Source organism: Ursus arctos, unplaced genomic scaffold (assembly GCF_023065955.2).
Source record: "Ursus arctos isolate Adak ecotype North America unplaced genomic scaffold, UrsArc2.0 scaffold_4, whole genome shotgun sequence".
NCBI lineage: Eukaryota > Metazoa > Chordata > Mammalia > Carnivora > Ursidae > Ursus > Ursus arctos.
The window spans coordinates 21,375,163-21,390,737 of record NW_026623056.1 but is presented as its reverse complement, the minus strand read 5'-3'; the positions used below and the strand labels follow the sequence as shown (position 1 = coordinate 21,390,737).

The 15,575-nt window shown below is 41.5% G+C and overlaps 1 protein-coding gene across 9 annotated transcripts in view; it reads right to left on the bottom strand.

Moving 5' to 3' along the window:
• TP63 (tumor protein p63) overlaps nucleotides 1-15,575 on the bottom strand; it is a 222,474-nt gene that overhangs the window by 16,906 nt on the left and 189,993 nt on the right. For 7 of the 9 annotated variants that reach the window (XM_044383315.3, XM_057306690.1, XM_026496558.4 and 4 more), the window contains 6 exons: nucleotides 14,708-14,894; nucleotides 12,493-12,608; nucleotides 11,190-11,299; nucleotides 10,384-10,520; nucleotides 8,508-8,590; nucleotides 6,048-6,184 (listed from right to left, as the gene is read on the bottom strand). In XM_044383315.3, coding sequence (XP_044239250.1) covers nucleotides 6,048-6,184; nucleotides 8,508-8,590; nucleotides 10,384-10,520; nucleotides 11,190-11,299; nucleotides 12,493-12,608; nucleotides 14,708-14,894 — 770 coding nt within the window. The remainder of the gene's footprint in view (nucleotides 1-6,047; nucleotides 6,185-8,507; nucleotides 8,591-10,383; nucleotides 10,521-11,189; nucleotides 11,300-12,492; nucleotides 12,609-14,707; nucleotides 14,895-15,575) is intronic. The other 2 variants (XM_057306691.1, XM_026496561.4) reach the window with 1 other exon arrangement.

Sequence of the window (15,575 nt, the reverse complement as noted above, 5' to 3'; positions counted from 1 at the left end):
AGTGAGAAAGAACAGAATGCCTGGGAAGCTATCCCTGCTCCTTCCTCGCCACCCTCCTTTAAAATTTCTCAGAGAGGACTTCCCAAGATTTTTAAGAAGAAATGAGAGAAAGCCGTGGTTGTTAACCAGAACCATCAGAATCACCTGTATAACTTAAAAAAAAAAAATTTTCCCAGATCCCCCAGAGACCAGGCAGGGACCCAGGCAGGTGTATTTTTAACAGGTTCCACAAGTGATTCAGTCAAGGACTACTGTGTCAGGGTAGGTCATGGTGCTTCGTACAGTGCTTGGCACGTTGGACTCGACAAATTGAAAACGAGAATGTAGAGACAAGAACTAATTTTGATCTTCGGTAAAATGTCATCGGCCCAATTATGATCCCTCATTATTGTTCCTGTCTGGCCTAACTACGAAGCATAAAGAAAAATGATCTTATCAGTCTGGGGACTGCATCATCATGCATTTGTAAAGAACTATTAATGAGCATTTTGTATGTGCCCAGATTGAGATGGATAAATATCTTAATCCTTTCAGTCACAAACTTGGCCTACAAATGCACATCTCAAATTCATGAAAGCAACTTTTACATAATTAAGAAATCAATTATGCCACAAGGATGCCAGGAACAAATCCTTTTATTTTGCTAAAGATTGTGCAACCCTGTGAACTGTTTGGGAATTCCTTCCCAGATGGCTTTTGAGTCATATTTGGTTACTCCTTGCAAAGCAACAAAGCCATTTTTACTTGCTTAGGGCTGGAATTCAGGAAACCAACCTCACCAGCAAGAATTGAGATCATCTTAAAGAATATGCCAGCATACAAATTAGCAGGGAAGCAATTAATTCTCAGGTAAAGAGCTATAGGTTTGACTTCTTGTTTGGACATTCCACTTTGGGGCTTCTCTTGGAGCAAGGGCTGAATGAGATGACATGCAGAAATCATGTTTCTGTTATGATAAGAGTATATGGACCACAGGGGTTCAAACTTTGAGACGCAGAACTGAGATTAGTGGTGCAATGAGATGTGAGAACTTTGCAAAGTGATTTAATCTATCTGAATTTAATTAGTCTGAGTTTTTTCCTCATTACCAATTCAGACCTAATAAATCTCTGCCCTGACAACTTTGTAACCTAGCTATGAAATTCAGAAAGTAACACCGTGTAAACTGTAAAAACTCTGCAGGTCCTTGACCTCTAAGGTTGAACCAAGTGAAACTCTGAATATCTACCTGTTTTTATCTATGAGACTGGAAATTTCAAACAAATACCCTGGACATGTGAGGGATTTCTAACTCAAACCTAGAAATATAGTCTAAACCACACCTAATGAAGAGATAGAGATTTGTGTATTCTGCTCTCTCTTCTATTGATAATGCTGAAACTATTGCTTGCTTCCCCTGCAGATATGCAATCTGAGGAAAAATTATCAATATTCTTGGAGAAAGGCATAGCCAAATGAGCTTAAATAGGTAAGACTTCATACTGAAACCACAAGGATAAATACCAACTGATACAGAGACCCAGAAGTGGGCATAGAGGCTTGCTTTAGTGTTATTATTAAAACGTTCTTAACTAATGAAACAGACAAAACACTGCAAAGAGCTTAGTCTTCCAAATCTGATTCTCATCTTAGCGTTATTATGAACTGGCCATGAAATCACAGGTGTAGTTCATTGGGCCTCAGTTTCCTCAGCTGCAATAGGATGAGATCAGAACTGTGACCATGAAGACCCCACTATGCTCCAATATTTTCTGACCTGCATTACTGATAACCTACAATCGTCAAGGGATCATCAAGGAGGAGGAAGCACTAAGGGCTCTTCAGGATGCCACGTATTTGTACTACGATTAAAATAAATCCATCTGGTAGAAACTCAAAAATAATTTTCCAAGGGAAAACAAGAGTTCAGCTAAGTAAAATTTTAACAAAATGATGTTGGCCTGAGATCAGAGGAGGATAAACTACAGGAAAAAATGAAAAAGCAATACTATTGGTCCAAAGTGCACACATCAAAAGATTGCTAAAAAGGTCTCAAGCAGCTTCTGCAAAGCTGTCTTAAGAGTTAATGTCCCTTGAAAATGTGAAGGTAAGGAGTCTACTGTCAAGAATGGATCCAGTTCGTCCTCCCACTAGATTCTGGCTTCTATAAACATAACCTCAGATGTTTATTCCAGCGTGAGCAAATTAACTAAAATCAAATTTCTTTGTATATGGTATAAAGCCTACTTATATCTATAACAATTTGATTCATAGAAACTCAGTGTAAAATTTAGCCTCCATAAAGCCTATGATCATGAAGGTAACTGAAGGGATTTTTGAGAAAGGAAAACCATGCACAATGAAAAGCGAGCAGAGAGAAAACACACCGTGAGAAACTAATAGAAGTAATTCAACTGAAAATATTTGATTGCCGCTTAGTAGAAACTGTGTATTTCCTTCCCACTAATTTTTCCTCTACTAAAAAGAAAAGCACAAAATTGATCCCTTACCAGCATAAAATTGGTCTGTATTTTTGGAAAGGAAATCACAGGCTATTACAGGCATTTTCCAAGCTGATTTATTCTTTTCAAATGATTGCCAGGGAATTAGATTTCCATTTTTCTTTCTCTAGTCATTCATGCTCTTTCTTGGAGATTTGCATGAAAATAAGAGAGCTGAAAAAAACCCAGGGGTAGAACGCAGCAACTGGAGAATTTATATAGACGTATATTAATCACCAGAGACCCGTGTATATATAATATAACAAAGGCGAAATTAGACCAAACATCTGTATTTTGCGAAGATTTCCTTTTGCAGTCTGTCACATTTCCATGCACAAGTCGTCACACTGAAGTTAGTTCTTGTACACTGGGAGATAACAACTCGAAAACATGCAATAATGCTTTTAAATGGACACCCCAGGGACCCATGAGGCTCTATTCTATTCCCTCACTATTTATCTGTGGCTACACTTGTAAAAAAAGGGACGATATGTTTCTAATATGTCTCGGGCTTTTCAAAATAACAATTTTAATATGCATGTTCTTCTTTGATGAAATAGACTGCTTTATGAAAGATGAATTACAAAATAATTTCCCTTCCGAGCAGTGCCAGCCACTCAGACTAAGCACTGGAGAACTCATCCCACGTGAACGCAGGGTTACGTATGCTCACGTACGCCATGTCAACAAACACAAATTGTCCAAGCCCCCAAATGCCTAAGGTAGATCTTCCTGCTTATAAAATCTCTAAAACTGTGACACTAAACAATTCCTTTTATTGTGTGATCTAGAGGAATTGTTTCAAATTGTCCTATTAATTTACACAGTGCTCAGAATGAATTTCCAGAGCTTTCGTAAGATTCAAAAGGTGGTCTGGTTAGGAATTCACCACTAATTCGTAAGCTCTGTCAAGGCAGGAACTTCATCTTTCTCACCCCATCCTTAATGCTTTCCCATAACAGATCTTCAATAAAAAGTTTGCTACATGAACCAACTCAACTATTTCAGTCTTAGCTGATGATAAGGTTTCATCATTAGCCATATTTTGTGTCTGGATGGGCATGACTAACTTTCTCAGATGAAAGAGATCTCCATTAAAGGCTGTCATTTTGTTAGATATCGAAATACCACTTTAAAAATCACCGTACGCTTTCCTAAAACATTTCCATACCCCTCTACTTAGGATTCACATACTAGCTTCCAAATATTCCTATAAAAAAAAAAATCTAAGTCATGGGGGCCTGGATGGCGCAGTCAGTTAAGTCTCTGACTCTTGGTTTCAGCTCAGGTAGGGATCTCAGGGTCTTGAGATCAAGCCCTACATCTACTTAAGTTTCCCTCCCCTTTTCCCTCTTCCCCTCCCCCTCCTCTCTCTAATAAATAAATAAATCTTTAAAATTAAATCTAAGCCTTCAGAGGCAATGAAGGAAGAGCCACCAATTTACCTAGAACAATAACTGGCAAATTTATAGTGAATGGGCCAAATCCGGCTTACAGGCTAAGAATGGCTTTTATATTTCAAAAGGTGTGACAGTTCAAAAGAATTATTTCATGATTATGTGGAATTCAAGTTTCAGTGTCCATAAAAAGTATCAGCCACTCACATTCATTTACACACTGTGGTTGCTTTTGTGTGAGAGAGGCAGAACTAGGTAGCTGGTTGCAAGAGACCATATGCACCAGAAAATCGAAGATGTTTACTACTGGTGTTTCACAGAAAAAATGTTTGCCAACCCCTGTGCTAAAGGGTCCGATTTTCTAAACCACATCATTTAATAAGGATCAGTTTGACCTGACACTACTTTTCCTGTTAAATGGGAAAAAGACAGGGAAGACTTTCATAGAGTAACTAGTTCAGCATGATATACTGATATATAGTTCTTCTGAGGTCATCTTGGCTGAGCCAGACATTTCCAGAGTGAACTAAAGGCAGTTTGGGAGTGTTTCTTAATACCATCACATGCATATTTCCCTTTTAAGAGAGACACACTTAGCCTCTCATGGTCTGTAAATGATGTTACAGGTCTGTTTCTTTGATCCCTGCTGTAAGATTTTACAAGAACTAAATCAGTTTTACACTTGAATATATTAACATATATTTCCTTCTGATATCCTAAAGAATATATAGGATTTGCAATGGGAACTCTGTCTGCAACCCTGAGTCCTCATTCTCCTTTGGAATATTCTGTGTCCCCAAGAAACCTCCTGATTAAACTTCCCACTCAGCTTTACTATAAAACCTTATAATTATGATTTGCAAAACTTTCATGCTCAAAGTAAATGGTGAGATCCCTTCCAGGCAAATGAGGTCTTAAATGCTCAAGGAGCCTGAAGTCCTTTAAGGGAGAGCACACTTCTTTTCCACCCCTCTGCTGCCCACCCAGTACCCCACAGCCAGCAGGTGCTCAGAAGAGGTCTCCTGAGTATCACAGATGCAGTCGAACTCCTTGGCTGGCTGCATTTACGTTGGTTAAAAAGAGGGTGATGAGCCCTCTTTCTTATACTTCCCATAGCTATCCCTCTATGGCAGCTATTAATGTATCAGAAAATAACCATTATTGATTGCTTATTTACATTTCTATTGTAAAAGACAAGCTTTGCCTGAGGTAAGATGATTTTGGCTTCGTTTCTTTTTGTCTGAGGAGTAGAGCTGAATGTTTGAATCACTTAAATGGGCCCCAAATGTATACATTTTACATTATCTACAGAGATTCTGCCATATTTCCAGTATAGACACTTAAGCTAACACGTGATTATTCTTAACCACAGAAGGGTGAGTATCAACAGAGTCTTGATTTGACAACTTTCCTTTCTCCCGTAAGAGCTATTCTATTCTGATTAGTCATAAAACAATTTATAACATCAAAGATCCGAGAGTCAAGGTAAAGATTAACATATAAATATATAACATCTATATTGCACGTAGATCTAATATGGTTGCAAAATCTGGCCCAATTTATGTAAAAATGTGTTGCTGGAGGACAACCTAGAACAGAGATGCTAAAACATGGCAATAAGATGCTACTTTGCCCTTTAGAGCCACATGCTCATGTGCTAGGGTCTCAGAGTCCTCAACGGAGCTCTCCAAGAAGTCACTTAGTAAAGCCGATGTGCTATCCCCAGTCTACAATGGCTTTCCCAAAAGGGGATCGTGTGCATCCCAGGTGAGGTACAGGACAATCCATTGGGATGAGGGAAGGTTACGTGTTGTTAAATATACACACTATGACCAGAGTAGAGCGTACACTCAAAATTCTTCTATTGATAGATGTGCATGGATGAGGGGTTGAGAGAACACACTCTGTTGGCGGTGAGTCTCTTTGTAATTCACCTGAAATGTTTGAGCTTCAATTTCGGAAGCTAGCTGGACCTTCTCCAGGCTATCGAAAGAAACTTAAAAGGTTGTTGAAACTGAAAAGGGACCCCCATACCAGTTCATGTGAACCTAGGATGTTCTGTTGTCTCACAGCCTCCTCTTCTACATCGCCCACCCATCACCCCATGTCGGACCCCCACGAACGGTCACTCTTACTCACAACTCCTAAAAGGACACACGGACACACTCACTGTTTCTGAAGTAGGTGCTGGTGCTGCTGCTGCTGCTGCTGCCTGTACGTCTCGATCGTGTGCTGAGGCAGGTACTGCATGAGTTCCAGGGACTCCTTGATCTTCAGCAGCATCTCGTAGGTCTCGCGGCCCCTCACCTATGTGAAGAGCACAAGGAAAGACAAAGGAAGAATGAAGAACTCTAGACGAATGAGCAGTCCCGTCAATCCTCCTTATCTGCGGATTCCATGTTGCCGAACTCGCCTGCTTGCTAACATTCATTTGTAACACGGGAACCAATGTTCGCGGTGTTCTGCGGCCATTCACAGACACGCGCAGAGGGACACGTGGCAGCTGCTCGGGCATGTTCCCAGCTCAGGTGCACAAGGGCCTGCTCTGCTGTCCTGTTCCAGCTTTCATGCCGCAAACAAGTTTCCTTTCCATGGTCTGTTTAGTGCCACATTTTTCACATGTGTGTGTGTGGTGGGTGAGTTTGGGTTTTTCTGCTTTTGTTTTTTGTCAGTGAACCTGCTCTTTAAACTGGTCCCCAAGGGTAGTGCTGAAGTGCTGTCTAGGGTGCCCGGTGCCAGAAGGCGGCCATGAGCCTTATGGAGACAATGTGTCCGATAAGCTTCATTTCGGCATGAGTTTTAGTGCTGTTGGTCATGAGTTCAGTGTTAATGAATCAATAGTATATATGAAATAAGGGGTCTTTAAACAGAAACGCACATCAAACAAGGTTATGGTTGCAGAAAATGTTGTAATCAGAGGCTCACAGGAACTTCATCCTGAACTTCCCCACGTTTCAGTATTTGTTACAACAGCACTTGCAGTGATTTAATAAGAAACAGCTACCAAAAGTAATGAGAATTAATGGTTCTTAACTATTTCTGGAAAGACAGACATTTTCAGCTGAGGCAAAATATATTTCTCTCTTTGAGAGGGTCTTTTAAAATTTTTAAAACTATGATCAGGACCAAGACTGGAGTGAGATAAGTGGGGCACGTGAGTGCTTGCAGGGTCCCAAGAGTGAGTGCCTATTTCGATTCTGCCCCCTAGGCATTTTGCTCCCCTCACCCCAGGCCCCTCCCGGAGAGGCAGGATTTGTCAGAAATCAGAAATGGAAAGGTTTTCTCTACTGTACATCAGATTAACTCCTACTTGTCCCAGCCTGCGGTCACCTCTGCAAAGCTTCCCCTGACCTCAGTCTTTGGGTGAGTGTTCTGTCCTTCCTATGTGCTCCCACGGCATCATGCCCAGCTCTGTGGAGGGATTTATTTCATTACATTCTGTCTCCTCACTAGAAGGCAAGCTCTTTGAAGGTAAAAATTATATTCTACTGATCTCTAAACTCTCAGGGTCTAGCATATTTGCCACCCAACAGACACCAACTAAATTCATGTTAAATTAAAAGTTTTTTTTTCTTAATTCACACATTCCAGTTTGGCTAATTCTTCGCTAAACATAAGATGTAACTGATGACAAGGGACCTTCTACCTTAGTATAAACTGGCTCCTGTCTCAGCAGCTGAAAATGTATTAGGTCTTTTGGAATATTTGGTGTATCAGGATAATGTTGAACTTCAAGTTCACAAGTCCATTTCCACTCGTAGCCTGAGAAAAAAGACACTGAGAATCTTGGCTAACTCACCGTCTCATTGTTTTACTTGTAAGCAGTCTGTTGCCCTGAAGGTCAGGGCCCAAAGAAGGCAGGAAGCAGGTGTGGCACACCCAAACCTGCTGAGTTGCTTTAGTTCAATACAGGGGCGGCAGCTCCCTTCAAATCTCTTGGCCTGGCTTACCTGGGTCTCAGGTACCTTAAGACGGCGTCTACGGTTATGCTGGTTACCAAGACTCTGCTGCCACTCTCGATGGCTGACACCTAAGGTGCTAAGAATCCAACAGACTGCAACCATAATCTAAAAAGGGGACCTCAGTGACCTTGAGAGGACTCATGTTCCTCATAGGAATGAACAATGCTCTTATGCAACAACTGGGCTGCGTCTTCTGGCCATTCACATATAACTGAGGATCCTGTCTGGCTCGGCTTTCTCTATAGCACTTCCTAAAAGAAATCACAGTCAACTCTGGACCTGGTTGTACTGTCAAGTCTGTGAGCTCCTTCTGACAAAATCTCAGTCTTGGTCACGGGGTGGTATGGCCACACTGTCTAGGGTAATCTTATCATTCTTAAACAATGAACGGCAACTTAATTTTAAATATTTGGGTAAGAAAGATCATATTAGAAGAGTAGCTTTGACTGAGTGAGTAGTAAGTACAGGAGTCTGTGCTGCTGACAGATTTCAAAATAGGGGAAGAGAGGGATCATTTCCTGATTTTTCAAATTATATTTTTCCCTGTTTTATCACCCTAGTCCCCATCATCCCTTTCTCCTTATCACAGATAATAAGAGGACGCAGAGGAAAAGCTCAGTCAGAGAAGGTAAAAATGAAGCAATCGTGGAGACTCAAGGGAGACTCACTGGTAAGTATAACAGCTCATCGTCTGGGGACCTCCGTTTCTTAATGGATGTCATCTGGATGCCATGTGTGTTCTGACGAAAAGCTGGTGGAGGGAAAATGCAAGTTTCATCCTGGGAACATTTCTGAAGCACTAGCACATTTATTAAACAGACAGTAGCCTCAGCAAAGCTGTGAGATTAGCGTTTCCAGTCCTAAGCCTCCATGTCCTTGGTGATCACTGCATTGATATTAAGTGTATGCCTAACAATAATGAGGTGGGGGGAGGAGTCAGTAGAAGGAAGACATCCAGGAAGCTGGAAGAGAGCCTTTGGCCTAAGTGGTGCTGGAGGAATCCCCGTGTCTTGCTGGCGTGTGTCTGTGAACAGCTGTTAAAGGAAGGAAGATAAATGGGTTTCGGTGTTGTATTTTTCAGATCATTTATCTTCCAAGGAGGGAAAGGGGTATTGCAGAAGTTGTCTTGCCCACGCGTTCAGCTTGTGTGTTCAGCTCTCCCGCAGCAGTGCGTACGTCACGCAACTTCAGATGGGCATCCGCTTCCAGGCCCTCGGTTTTCCCTTTGGTAAAGTGAGTGAATGCAGCTCGTAAATCCTTAGGGGTTCCAGCATTAGAAACTATACCCGGGATCCAGGATATAGAGAGGATTCTTTTGCCAGAGTTCCGATAATCTATTCTTACTTCAAGTTATTAATTTGTAGGTAACTGAGGTGCTAAGGGAAGCATATAGAAAGGATGCCACCAGACAGACTCAAGAGCAAAATTAGGGTGGAGATAGAATTATATAGATATGTATGTATTTTGTATATGTACAGATATATAAGATACATCATACATATATACTTTTTTGAGGAATAATCAGAGAGAAGGAGCCTAACAGGAAGGGCAAGTCATACGGAACAGTTAGAAGTTGAGGATGAGTAGCTGTTATAACATTCTGTCGTTCCGTAAAACGAAGTACAATTTATATTTCTTCTGTATACTAACCAGTAATAAGATTAAAATGTGTTTTCAGGAAATAAGTCCTAGTGTGGTGTATTTAAAATACTTGTAGTGATAACAGTCTTATGTGAGGCACCTTCTAGAATCAATTTCTTCTCACAAGTTAGATGCACATGTGGATCAGTGGCTTTTACACTTTGTTTCCTGGAGTAGTCTAGGCCCCTGTACCACACGGGTAGGGGTGGTTGAGAGCCACAGACCACCCCTGACTCCTGTCCTCTTCAAACACGGCCAACCTACTTTAATCTATATGCACTATAAGAGTCTTTTTCGAAATATTTCATTAAAAAAAAAAAAGCTTTTACTGTTTAACAAAAGGAGTTTGAAAACAACAGACCTAAATCATTAGTCTCATTAAAAATGAGGTAACTGAGGCCCCAAGAGGGTCATACATGCCAAAACTCCATGAAACCCAGATCTACATATTCCCATGACCATGCTTTGTGAAATACATTTGTAAATCTCACTGTTCCCAGGAATTCATAAGGTAGACAGATGCTATTTTCAGCCCTCGGGTGCAATTACTGAAAAATAAACTGGTATCAGTAGCTCATACTCAGAGCTTCTAATCCAGCAGGTCTTGAAACTAAGAATTTGCATTTCTACCCAGTTGCAAGATGATGCTGATGCTACTGGTCTGGGAGTCACAGTTTGAGGACCGCTGGACTAAGACATCCTCACAATGACGATCTGCTTTTGCAAAGCTGTCGTGCACACCTGGAGTCCTCCATCAAAGAGACAGCCATTCGCACTGTGGGACCTCAAGTCATAGTGCCCCTGAAGCCCTGAGGTCTTCCTATGTAGCTCCCCCACTATGGCTCCTGGCCCGCACATCTGGAGGACTTCACCCTACCCCGTTTGGCTACTACAGCTACTTACGGCGCTTCGTACCGTCACCGTTCTTTGCGCTGTCCGACACCTGCTGCTTCCTGATGCTGTCTTCATCCGCCTTCCGGTCCCTCCCTGGGCAAGCACAGATCCGGGCCTCAAAGCAGCGCCGGCCCAGGACCTGCCCACTGGGAATCAGAGAGGAGGGAAAGAAAGGGTGAAATGGAAAAGAATTGTAAAAGTCCCTGGCGTTCTCGCATTTCCATATCCAGTGCCAGCCATCACCCATCCACCATCACCACCAGCTCACTCATGGCTGCTTTGAGGATGGACCCAGAAGCACTTGGCAGAACACGAAAGGACTTACAGGCCACAAACAATACGAGTAAATAACATTCCATTTGTTCTGCAAAGAACCTCCAAGCCATTAACTGAACAGCTGTATTTAGCTACAGATTTTGAAGGAAAGTTGAGTTAAGCCAGTGGATGTTTCTGGATAAAACCCCCTTAGGCAGCCCAGACTTACTCAAAGAAACTGTTAACTGCCTTGGGAGCCACATGAAAACAAACACTGTCTAATCAGAAACTACTGCAGTCAAATGTCAAGAATTCAGGTATGAAGTGACTCGCATGCCTTCCCAGTTCTTTTCTTCCCTCTACCTTAACGCACCCTGTTCTGTCTCCACCTTCTTAGATCTTTTATGTCAGTGTTTGCAGCCAGGATTTAAAGCACAAAGGACAAAATCAAGGGTAGCTCTTTGCTGTACATGGGAAGTTAATGATAGAGCAAACACAATTTCACGTTGCCCTCTGCCCACGGTGTTTTGCAGAATGACAATTCTGAATATGCCACTTACTCTCTGGTTTCCAGAGTAACAATGATTAAAATTGGACGGCGGTTCATCCCTCCAACACAACTGCTGTTACACATGAAATTGTACAGGACTGTCGTGAATTCAGTGCCAACCTGAACACAGGAGGAAGAAGAGTCTGGGTTAACAATAGTTTGAACTGAAGTTCTTCCTTCTCACTTCTCTCTAGTTAACCAACTCACTTCTGGTGAGGTGATATGCTTTCCTCTAGCAAGACAAGCACTAAAACCCCTTGTAAATTCCTCTTTGCCTTGCCTCTTGGGGAGCTTAAAACTAATGTTTGCAACACGGGACACTAAATTAGATGAAAAAGGCTTTAAAACATAATATTTTAAAAAAAAGATTGATGTATTTTTTTAAAGAGAGAGAGTGAGCAGGGGGAGAGGTATAGGGAGAGGGAGAGAGAGAGAGAGAGAGAAGCAGGCTCCCTGCTCAGCGCAGAGCCTGGCATGGGCCCCAGCTTACGACCTGAGATCACAACCTGAGCAGAAATCAAGAGTCAGTCTCTTAACCAACTGAGCCACCCAGATGTCCCTAAATCATAAGACTTTGACCCTATTGATCCTATTCATTTGCAAGCTAATCCCTATCACCAACGGGGAGAAATGAAAAATTTATCCAAAATAGCAGCAACACCCAGGGATATTTCCCTTATGGAGATAAAAGAGTATAACACAGATTTAAATGTCCACTTCCATAAATAACACTCCAGAGCTGAAAAGGTCTTCAGGATTAAATCATCTATTCCAAAGTGGTCATTTATGGGCAAGGCAACTGAAGCTTAGAGAGGGAGAGCCACAAGCTAACGGTCCACACGGCAAGCTGGCAAACCAGAGACTCTGGTTTCACTACTCCAGTGTTCTTACCACAGAACCAGTCTGCTTTCCTAATCTGCCACATGTTTGTCCAAACTTCAGCTAAGAGATCCCCCTCAGAGTCTCCCATTCGTAGGCCACTGGGAGTATACTAGCATCTGGTCCACATCTACTACCAGTTCAATTGCCAGTTAAATTCTCTGGATGAGAAAAGGTCAGGTATTTACCCAATTGCAAGTTCAATTATGATTGGCCTTTAAGAGTGGCACATGGGTACAGAGCAATGTTACCAAGCTAACAGTACAAATGCAGGAGTTCCGAAGGGGATAGAGAAGCAGTGTGGTAAAGAGGGAGAGGAGAAATGCAAGAAGGGTTGTATTTGATGACAAACACTGAGGCAGAAAGAGATCCTCGGAACACTCTAATACCAAAAGAACTGCTCTCCCAAGTCAGCCCAGTACTTATCATGTTACCTGGGGTGGCTCATAAGGTACCAGCACGCTCTGTCTTCCTGTGATGGGGTCTTCTACGTACTGGGCGTGGCTGTTCCCTTCTACTCGAATCAAATGACTAGGAGGAGCAATCTGTCCTGCAGAACACAGAAAGACAAAATAGTTAGTTCTTTGCCTTCAAAAAGGAAAGAAAGAAAAAGAAAGAAAAGAAAACCTCATGGGCAAAATATTGGTGGCTAAAGACATGGTTTGTTTAATAGAGGAAACATACATCCTTGAAGAAAGGAAGAGATCTCATTGCCAGATAGCTAATAAATGAAGGTATACCTCTGTAGCAATAGAAAGGGCTGGAATGCTCATCTATATTTAATGGAATAGTCCTTTGTTTCTGGAACTGTAGGTTAACAATTCAAGCTTTCAAGAAACCCTATGACTGTGTCTCTGCTCTATCCATAGAGGGGATTCTGCTAGCTCCCATGGGAAAGGGAAGGAAAAGGAACAAGTTCATAAAAAAACAAATAAAAAAACCCCAAAACTCAGCCTGAGAATAGATGCTTCCCCAAAACTGACTAGGAAAAATATTAACAAGAGGTAATAGATGGCAAGGATATACCTTTCACTGCCTGTTCTTTTCTCTGTCATAAAGTCTCCACATTTACACCTGCCATTTTTTTTTTTTTTTTTTTAGATCTACATCCAAGGTGGGGCTTGAACTCATGACCCTGAGATGCTCTACTGACTGAGCCAGTCAGGAACCCCTGGTTTTATACCTGCTTTGGTCATAAAGATGAGAAACTTACTCATTGTCTAGTGCTGACAGAGCCCCAGGTTGGAGGATCAGAAAAGGGAAGCATACTTTCAAAAGAGGACAGGCCACATTTCACAAAATCGGGATACTTGACAGAGCTCCAAAAAAAAAGCAGCTGATCTGAGAATTGGGAGCGGGAGCCATAAAGGTTCTTAATCTTTGGGTACATATTACCAGTCTATAAAAATTGTTACTCTATAAAAGTCAAAAGTTAAGTGCGAAAACGCTCTCCGAAGAATCATTTATTTGGCAAAAACTAAAAAGAGGTGTTATGTCAAACAGTGAGAAAGCAAAACAAAACAAAATATAGTTATATCAACTTAATAAGTCAAGGGCAGTTCTGGAAACCTATAATGGAGCCTAGCTATAAGGAGTCATCTTTAAGGCATGTTATTAAGTGAAAGACAAGATGGAAAGGCATTGAAAATGAGGCCATGTAGACAAGGACTGGAAATTAATGTGTAAGAAGTAGTTGTGTTAAGGTGGGAGGATTTTAACTTATTCTGTTGACATTTCTATCCATTCTCTTTCTTCCTCCATTAATTTTTCTCTACCATCTACTCCTACATCATACTAGCTACTTACCAATATTTCTTTTTTTTTTAATATATTTTCTATATAAAGTGTCCTAACCTCCAAGCCTCTTGCACCCAGATCACTCTTTTGATGAATACTCATGTGTTCTCTTATCCTTCCTTTCTACTCTTTGCTGCTCCTTACTTAGCCTCTCTTCATAGAACCTTAGAATATCCAATGTTAGAGAATGCTTGGAAATAGAGACCTCCTCTGTAAAGCTGTTGTTGGATCTGAGGCTCAGAACATGGGGCATGACTTATCCATGGACACAGAGCTTAAAGGAGGCCCCAAAATACCTGCTCCCTGACTCCTAGTCCATGACTTTGCTGTCCCCCCTCCCAGCTTATGTCCTAGATCTTCTCTTTGCTCCTTTTGTCTATTATTTGTCTTCATTCCTTTTTCTTTTTTCCCATTTTCCTCTTCTAGTTTTTCATGCTTCTCATCTTTTATGCTCCCTCCAGCTCTCAATTGGTATAGTCTTGGCAACCACTCTAGGAAAGGCTCTAAAGCTGAAGGTTACCCTCTCCTGGGCTGAACAGGTCCGATGTCAGGTTGTCCCTCCTACACGCTCTTATTTAAAAAAAGAAAAAAGAAAAAGGAAGGAAGCAGTAGGGAGTGAAGAGGCAAGTTCAGGTCACCTCGTAATTACCGATATTAAATTACGAACGGTCCAATTGGTATGGAGCCATAAATGTATTTATCATTATTCTCAGACAGTTTGTTAGAAAGGTAGACTGAGCTGTCCTCAGACTGCAGAATTTGGAACCAGATAGATGGACCCCAAAGAAAAATCTCCACAGGATGTCTATTTTTCAGGAGCTTAGCTGAACAGCCCCAGATCCCAATCCTTACCCTCATTGAATTCACGGCTCAGCTCATGGTTGGGGCACCGTTTTACCACCTCGGTGACATGCTCGGCTTTCTTGTAGACAGGCATGGCACGGATGACAGCGCCCTGCGGAGGTGGGGTCATCACCTTGATCTGGATGGGACATGTCTTTGCAATTTGGCAGTATAGTTTCTTCAGTTCAGTGGAATACTGCTTAGAGATGGGCCGATGGTAGCGGGAGGAAAGAACCAATAGGGGATATTGTTACATGCCAAATCAGAGCAAGGAAAACAGGTCCACTTTCTATAGGTGTACGATTACGACTGGCTACTACATGCCTGACGATGACAGCAAGCAATCTTATCAGAAGGAGATATATTCACTAATCGAATTCATCTTATTTTCCTACTTTCAATAAAATCCTGTCAATAAAAGAGTTCAGATTTATCAAAACACATTTATGTCATTATTTTCTGGTATCTTCTCATTAGGATGAAAAAATTGAGTCTCAGAGGGGTTTAAATAATTCATACCATGAACAGCTTTATAGAATCCCAGAACCTAAGTGGAAAACAACAATGTTCTCATATATTGAGTGATATTAAACAGATTATAATTTATCCTGCCCTTACAATACTCTAGAGAGACTCATAAGAAATACGATTTATGGGGAAAAAATTAAGATGCACTATCTGGCAGAGTAAAGAGATTTTACCCAAGGTCAACCAGCCAGAAAACGTCAAAGCAAAAGTTCTCCCAAACTGTTGCATTTATATTCTCATGCCACAGCCTAAGACAGTGGAAAAGCTGAAAGGGGCCATTTGGTCCTATATTCTCATGAAAAGGACTGGCTGTTGCAATGGCACAAATCATGATGGCAAAAGCCATCAA